The 8990-nt window shown below is 35.3% G+C and overlaps 1 protein-coding gene across 1 annotated transcript; it reads left to right on the top strand.

Moving 5' to 3' along the window:
• Positions 1–3916: 3916 nt before the first annotated feature.
• On the top strand, positions 3917–6276 carry UMAMIT9 (nodulin MtN21 /EamA-like transporter family protein). Its single transcript, XM_021968249.2, has 7 exons — positions 3917–4221; positions 4336–4398; positions 4550–4666; positions 4754–5003; positions 5123–5284; positions 5387–5538; positions 5879–6276. The coding sequence occupies exons 1-7, from the start codon at positions 4019–4021 to the stop codon at positions 6111–6113; spliced, it is 1182 nt and encodes a 393-aa protein (XP_021823941.1). The 5' UTR covers positions 3917–4018; the 3' UTR covers positions 6114–6276.
• The last annotated feature ends 2714 nt before the right edge of the window (positions 6277–8990 follow it).

An 8990-nucleotide genomic window follows, 5' to 3' on the forward strand; every position in this document is an offset into this window, starting at 1 on the left:
TAATTCCTCATGTTTACACCTCCTTACTGGTTTGCTGCAGGATTAGTTTGGTCTCCTTAGCCAATTTGAGAATTATATATGTGCTGTGGTGAAAATATACAGGGCATTTTAGTAATCAAATTAATTTGGATTCTGATTTATGAAAATTAGTAAACAATAACAATGGGAATCAACCCCATTCCTTTGCTAATTCCATATGTTTAGTAAATAGCTTAATGGGAATGATTCTTCCCATATCGATTCAATAGTTCCCCGATTCCTGAATTCTCTAATTCCTTACTTTCTCCATTACTGATACGTAAACATGCCCTGTAAGTGTGGGTAATAGTATAAGTGTGGCCGGTTAGCATTGCATTATGGTTGCTTGTAAAGTACGACGGTTTTGTTGTTATAACTGTTGTACAGTCCTCTATTAAAACATGAAAATTTAAATGTAGCATTGCTTTTCACATTGGGTCATCTCAAGCAAACCGTTGTATCCATAAGTCTACCTCAACGGTAGGTTACGCCAAAACTGTGTTTATATAGAACGTAAGACGATGATGAAAAATCATTAAACGACTTAAATAGATTTTAAGACGATGGTTTTAGAATATGTACACCGTTGTTTGTACATCAAATTAACGACGATTCCGTACTCAAATTGTTGTCTAGATACTAAACCAACGACACTTTTTAGAATATGTACCGTTGTTTATAATCAAATCAACGACAATGAAAAATCATCGTAGTTGGGGAGTAAAAAGATGTCGGTCGAATAGAACACGGTTTTGAATCAGTAAAGACACTGATTTTTCACTGTCTTCTGTTTAAGTTTTTGTTGTAGTAGCTAGTATGTTTGTATAAATACAATTGGATCTTATTTATATTCATCACAAGGATTCTAAATGTGTAGGTTACTTTCATGGCACTAGCAAGGGATAACGCTCCAAAGATTTTGGATAGGGTATCATGAAAGTTAAATCTCTTACTCTAGAGGCCTTGTAGACAAATGCCATGCCAGTTATACACAAACAATGTCGACCAGAAAAACGAAAAAAGATTTTGAAATAGAAGAAAGTAAAAAGAAAGAAAGTAAAATCAGACAAAGAAAGATAAGAAAAACAGCTCTGTTTTCCCTAGACAAAGTGCCTCATAAGTTCCAACACATTTACAGCCTTTGTGGGGCATACACAGAGACCCACTTCCCCCACTTCACCGGCCGGCACACCACACTTGCACTTGCACTGAATTGGAGTCCCATCAGACATTATTTTGAATGCCTTGAAACACTGACAACTCCTTTGCCTCTCCCTTAACATGGTTTGCTATAATTGTCCTAGACCAACGCTTATCTCCCTTTTCATTTCGACATGGAAGGCAAACAAAATGAGCAAACCACTAGTTGATAGCATCCTTTTGCTTTTATCTCCATGATCCATTTGTTCAAGTCTTCGGAAATTTGTCGGGCCTCACACAGAGACGTGTATGTTGCACATTGATATAGTGACCAAGTATGGACATTGCTTGTCTCCTTTCCTCGAAGAAAGCATTGCTTTTTCTTGCAAGTTACAGTTTGACACATATGAAAAAATAATCTATAAAATACACATAAAAAAATTATTCACACATGTCAAACTGCTATTGCAAAAATATAGGAGTTTCTACTTCCAAGAGAACAAGGGAAGAAGTTAAGTGTTTTCGGCCTAGTGTATGTCAAAAGATTGTGTTCCTGCTGAGATTGTATTGTGTGTTATCAACATTCCTCAGAAGCTTTTTTCAGAACTGCGCCTGTTGCCGCATGCGATATCACAAATCATTTCAGATGATTGGGGGATGATTAGACGCCCATTTATATAAAAACTAGGATGGTGCTCCACTTGATTTCATCTGAGAGTGAGAGCTACTTGATATTGTACATACTGCTTTTCCTCTGCTCCCATGGAACAAAGAATCTTATGGCTGGAATCCTCCTAGTTAGTCGAATTAATGAATTGTTGGTGGTATTTTTTGAAATAAATAAAAATATAAATAAAATCCAAGAAAAAGTTTCCATGTGACAAATCAGACATTGCTGATCAACATGCCTCAAATTCCTTCAGGATGGAAAAATTAAAATGTGTATTTGATACCTCATGTAATATGTCGACGTGGTGTAATTTTCGTGCGTAATCCTACTATTTTGGTGCGTAATACTACAATAGGATGCCGTGTCATATATCAAACAACACAAATAATATTTCAGATGACAAGTTATAATTCGAGAACTCAGACCCCTAAAGCTTTTTGCATGCTGAATAAGCCTACGGATATTAACGTTATGTCCCAAACTAAAGTTTCCAGGTGGCCACTAATTCATTAACAGGTTGGAACTGAGGATAAAACCTCCACTCATCATAAAGAAAATAGACGAGAGTTGAATAAAAATATCTCACATTAAAATATGGAAAGTCTAGCGCAAGAGCTGAAAAGTTCGTGAGCATCTGCTTATTTTAATTGATTTGGTAAAGAAAAGAAGATTAAGGACTAAGCTAAAAGGATATTAAAAATAAAACCACAGCGTATATGACTATTATTTTTGAAGTGAGATATCCATGCATAAGGATTATGGTGGATGTGAGTTTTTATATTGTGATTTGGCTTCCACAATTTTAAAGTTGGATGGATCCGAGGGTGTTGATTTGTTTAGGCAAAACGTACGTCATGGAACCTATGTTGGCTATGCCATGCAATTATTCGGGCCTATTACTTTATTCGCAATGGGCTCTATGTCATCAAAAGCTTACCACACCTTCACCACTTTTATTACTTTCATTGCCTTGTCCACAAAAGAACACATGTAACGCACCTTCCTAGCTCATATCTTGCCAAACCTATAGCCCAACCTGTATTTGAATTACCTTAATAATATCTAGAACTGGTTAATTTTCTCTAATAAATTTTTCATATGGGTAATAAGAATGTCGAAGCATATTTAGAATGCATGAGAGACGATACTATACTAAAAAATTTATTTATTTATTTATACAAGTGATAGTACAGAGGAAAAAATCGAACCTAAGATCTCGAGTGCAAGGATAAATACTCTTACAAGATACTACTAAACTCTTTCGTTTACGGATTAAGGTGACGACAGCTTGGTATACATGTGTCAATATCTACTACCACATACTTTATGAAGAAAACTTATGGTGGAAAAGTTATCTTACACAGACTTAACACGAGTGTAATCGGCCAACTTAGTCTAGCCAGATATTGACACCACAAAAGTGATTAACTAAAGAATATATGGAATTTCAATTACTAAACTTTAATAAATAAATAAATAAATTTAAAAAAAAAGGTATTTTATGAGAAAATATTTTTCTCTCTCTTTAATTTCTAATTAATTATATCGTTGAACTTTGATTATTATTATTATTTTTTCTTTGTTAGTTTTGATGAGAAATAGATTATAAATTTCTAAACACAGCAAGATTAATTAACCATGTGATTTTTTAATTAGCCATCTAGCATCCATGTTAAATTTACGAATATTCTAATACGACATCATTCTGATCTCTGTTATAAAATAAAAAATAAGATTATAATGAAACTACACTCATTTCCCATTCAGACTACGGGATAGATTTGTAACCCAAAAAAATTAATTAAAAGAGATATGATTCGCAGAGGAATCGCTAGAAGAATTTGAATATAAAATGTGAAGAAAGACGGGAGTATTAAAAAATAAAAAGAATAAAAAGGAAGTGTGCTAATGGAAAAAAAGTTGGCTTCATTTCTTTCCGACAATATTTGTATAGTGGATGGTGAATTCTGATAGTTGAGCAGCAAGTTGAAGTGAGGTGACGAACAATTGTTTTTAATAAAAAAAATTAAATAAAGTCACTGGCACAACAAGCACAGTTCTCTCCCTCCTATAAATATGCGGTCATTCCCCTCACTTGTCTCTAGGGAGAAACACAATTTCTTTGAGTGTTTTCTCTCTGTTTTTCTATATTTCTATTAGCAAAGTCCTCTAAACTTTCCTTCTTCAAAAATGGCGAAAGCTGGTTGCTTTAGCAGCTTCCTTGAGAGCTCCAAACCCTATTTTGCAATGATCTCTCTTCAATTCGGCTACGCCGGAATGAACATCATCACCAAAGTTTCTCTCAACAGAGGAATGAGCCACTATGTTCTTGTGGTTTACCGCCATGCCATTGCCACTGCTGTTATAGCCCCCTTTGCCTTCTTTTTTGAGAGGTGTGAATATGAAGCAGTGGTACTAGTACTCTTTTAGAAATGGCCTTCTTGGTCAATAACTTCACAAAACTTTGATATGATCTTAAATATATTGTTTGTTTCTACTAATTTCAGGAAGGCGCAACCCAAAATTACTCTCCCAGTTTTCATGCAAATATTTGTCCTCGCTCTTCTCGGGTTAGTTACTAATTACCATATTTAATCATACGCAAATATTCTTTTACCAGAGAGTCTGACATTAACGTTCGCAAACTACCTGGCAAAACAATTTGCAGCACCCTTAATGATAATGGCATTTTTCTAATTTTATACCCCTTTCGTTTTGTAGGCCGGTGATTGACCAGAACTTCTACTATGCTGGGTTGAAATATACGTCTCCGACATTCTCTTGTGCCATGAGTAACATGCTCCCGGCGATGACTTTCGTCATGGCTGTCATATGCAGGTAAGCAAATAATTTCTTTTGAATGCTAATAATTGCGGCCGATGATCATGAATTAATTGTGTTACTTTGATTTGGTGGAATCAAAAGGATGGAAAAGCTAGACATGAAGACAGTTCGGTGCCAAGCAAAGGTAGTGGGAACCGTATTGACAGTGGCTGGGGCCATGTTGATGACCCTATACAAAGGCCCCATTGTAGAGATGCTGTGGTCTAAATATTTTCATCCACGAAAATCTTATGTCACAGACACCACTGGAACTGGTGACAAGCACTGGTTTTTGGGCTCCATTCTCCTCACCATTGCTACTCTTGCCTGGGCTTCTTTGTTTGTTCTACAAGTAAGTGATCGCAGAGGCAAAGAAAAAAAAAAGCAATTTTTCTTTTTCATATTTTTATTTTCCAAAGAAAGTAAATTAATATGAACATTTTGTTCTGTTTGTTACCCATTGAACAACAGAACAAGGCGTTGCAGACCTACAGGAATCATCAGCTATCTCTCACATCAATGATCTGCTTTATTGGCACTCTGCAAGCTATTGCTGTTACCTTTGTGATGGAGCACAAACCCTCTGTCTGGAAAGTTGGCTTTGACATGAACCTCCTTGCTGCTGCCTATGCTGTACGTTTCTCTCTCTCTCTCTCTCTCTCTCTCTCTCTCTCTCAATTTCATTCGTTAATAATCACACTAACTTTTTTTTTTTCCTTTTTCAAATTCTTAAAGGGGATTGTCACATCAAGCATTTCCTACTATGTGCAAGGGCTAGTGATGAAGACAAGAGGACCTGTATTTGCAACTGCTTTTAGCCCTTTGATGATGATCATTGTAGCAATCATGGGCTCCTTCATCTTGGCAGAACAAATATTTCTTGGAAGGTAATTTTCTGTTCCCATCAACCTTTTCCTGCATCTATGTATGCTCTTGCATGCATCTCTAGGATATTAGTTGTTAATCCCCTTATAGCATCCTTATCCACAAAAACAATTCTCTATTAAAATACACATATATATTCATATGTTTCTCACAAGATTTTATTTTGACGAATCATATATAATATGGCTCGAGATTTATAAAAATAATAAAATATTCAGTTTGGAGTGTGAGAAGCTAAATAGTAATTAAATCGCAATATCATTACCCGTGTAATTTTAATACGTTTAATCTTATTTTATTATTTCAAGTCCACTGATTAATTAACTTCATTTGTTCCTGCAGTGTGCTCGGAGCCATATTGATTGTCTTTGGCCTTTACTCAGTCCTGTGGGGAAAACACAAAGAAGGATTGGAGATTAAAGAGGAGATACCGGAGGTGATAAAAGGTTCACATGTCAACGGCGTATCGATGTCGACCATTAATGGAGATGCTGAAGCTAACAAGCTCTCCTCAGTTGCTATTTCTATGCCCATCCCAGAACCCGGCATGAAAGCCAACCCCAAGCCAAGCGCCTAAACAGATCAAGAGAATATGCATGGCAATGGGCTTTTTTGTCTTTTCAGCACCTCATTTTCTTGAAAGTTTTAGTTTTTAAACCTTATGGGGTTTTGCTGTATCATCCATGTAATCAAATATTGTAATGATTTTGAGCTAATGGCAATTAAGAGAATCACAACTCTCTCTCTCTCTCTCTCTCTCTCTCTCTCTCTCTCTCTCTCCTCTTTTAGTTGGGAATGTTTGTCTGTTTTTACACGTGGGACAGTTGCCGACGTCTGATTCAGATTCCACTGAGGAGTACTACATGCATGCGTGGTAGACACTTTGATATGTTGGGGGGCATCTAGTTGAATCCACATTGGCTTGTTTATGTTCCCCGAATCTTATTTGGACACCCAATATTTGCATCTGATGCTGCCTCCATTTAAATCCCCTTGATGCAACAAATTCCACGACTAGCTAGTTATATCGATCCAGCAGCCAAATGATTCCTTCATCAATCATAGCAAAATCTGTACATTAAGATACTATTTTGGACGATTTCAGATCTTCTATTTATTTTTATTTTATAATTTAAATTAAATTCAGCCAAGGCTGGAGCCACCCTTAGGCTCGGGTGGGATACATCGCATTTTTGAAAATACAACAATTTAGTGCACATGAGGGTCTGTTTGGGTGTTCTTCTGGAAAGACTAAAAGCGCTTATAATAGCGTTTGGCAGAAAAGTTAAGAAGCGCTTCCTGAAAAAGTACATGCTATGTATTTCTTTAAGAAGGTCTCCCAAATGCTTTTCTAGGAAACACTTTTTTTATGAAAATTCAATACTTTTATAATAAAATAATATTGACAAAAGGAAAAAAAAATAAAAAATACAGGCCAATCGTGTGAAAACTTCTAGCTCCACCCTTGCATGAAATCATTAATAGTATTTCAAGTTGTTTAGATCATTTGAATCTTGAGCCTTTCGGCAACCTGAACCAGTTAGAGAATAAAGCAAAACTTGTCAAAGAATAAAGCATGTATATATTTTCAGACTTGTTCTTGTTATTTTAATTTTTTTTTTTTAATTTTACATATGTAGAGGGTTGGGCGAATGTTCTCTCGTTTAGGGACAGAGGCCGCTGGATACGTAAAATCACACTCAATGGTTCTATTCTGTAGTATAAAGCGTACATGAGAATGGTATCTTGTAGAGCTTATCGCTCTTCTCATTCGAAATAGGTAGTTAATTAATATTTTGCTTGAATGTTTCTGTTAGGTCGGCAATCTCTAACTCTTTATGGGAATTCAATCCTCATTAGGGAAGAGAACCTCACACCAACAGGATTACTCTTCTCGATATGCAACTTTTTCTACTGACTTAAGCATCAAAGAGGCTTCAATCGACCCCATAGCGTAATTCATGTTATTTTGTACGATTTTATTAGGGTTCACCTGTTCAACCAATCCAAACAAGATTAGGAAAGGCTCAGTTTATAACAGTGTCAATCCAGTAAAAACTGCTGTACAATAGGAAAAAAAATGTGTGCATGGTTATCATGCATCTATAATATTGTATTGTTGAAAGATGAGTTTTTCTTTTAATCTCGTGTGCCCATTATGAAGACACACTTAAAGCCCTGTTCTTAACTTCTTGCTTGATATTTTATAATTTTTAAAGATGCCATCTTCGTCTTGGTGCAGTGTAAGAAAGTTAAAAGCCGTATTGGAAGATGATGCATGGCAAATGATGGCTGTCAATTTCATGCTGCAATGGCTATTCTTCTTTCGGTATCTCTTGGCACCTAACAATTTTAATGCATTATTATGTGTATACTTTTATAATCTTGTGATCATTTAGTGCACCTTGCAAAGTACCTATTTCAAAAGTTTCTCAATTTTCATCTGTCCAAAAGAAAAAGAAAACGTTTGTGCATTTGCGATTTAAATATGTATTTTTGTGGTTGAGAAATGCGATTTAAATATTCAAGCAAACAATAATGCTTGGTTTTATTGTTTGTTCTACGAGCAATAATTGTCCTCCTGTTAGTAAAAATAACAATATTCTGTCTATAAGTGCTATATATTAATAATCAAACACACCCACATATAGTACACCATATATATACATGGTTTTTTTACATTTTTATAATACAAAGAATAGGTCTCTTTTATACAAGCGATAATATAAACTATAAGGAGTTTCTCTCACACATATATACAACCAAGGTGTCATGAGAGACCACTGGTCTGCAAGTTAATTAAGGCCCTTTTCCACTGGTCCTGTTGGCACAAGGAATAGGTTTTGATTTTGACTAAACAAGATTATTATTATTTTCATTAAACCATGGTGTTAGACAAGATGATCTTTCATTAAACTCTGGTGTTTGATTAGGGTTTGATTTTGATACTTTATTATAAAAAAAAATTATTATGAATATACATGTAAGTACATTATATTCTAAGTATATTACACTATCGTACTGTACTACGTACGTACATGTATTGTCACAATAATATACCTAATTGGAATGGCCAAAATCAAAATCTAATTAATTTAACATATGGCCTAGTAAAGATCAATATGTCAAATGATAGAAAATCTAAATGCCCCTTCGAGCCTCCAAGCCCTCTGAATTTGTATCTTTCTGACCAATTTCATGGAGAAAATACCTTCAAATTCCATGAAACAGTAGTACCATAGGATCTGTACTTAATTCGTTTATCCATTGGACTCCCACACAGCATATTTAAGTGGACAAGTTGCATTAATTCCTCATTACAAAGAATATCTCCCACAGCTATGTATGGATCATCTGCCTTTCACATCATCAATTACGCAACAAGATTTGCATCTATTTATTCCCTCCCTCAAATGGTTGACAAGTCTCTTGATATTACATGCACAAATTGGAT

The sequence above is a fragment of the Prunus avium genome, chromosome 2 (genome assembly GCF_965620075.1).
Source record: "Prunus avium chromosome 2, drPruAviu1.hap1.1, whole genome shotgun sequence".
In the NCBI taxonomy this organism is placed as follows: domain Eukaryota; kingdom Viridiplantae; phylum Streptophyta; class Magnoliopsida; order Rosales; family Rosaceae; genus Prunus; species Prunus avium.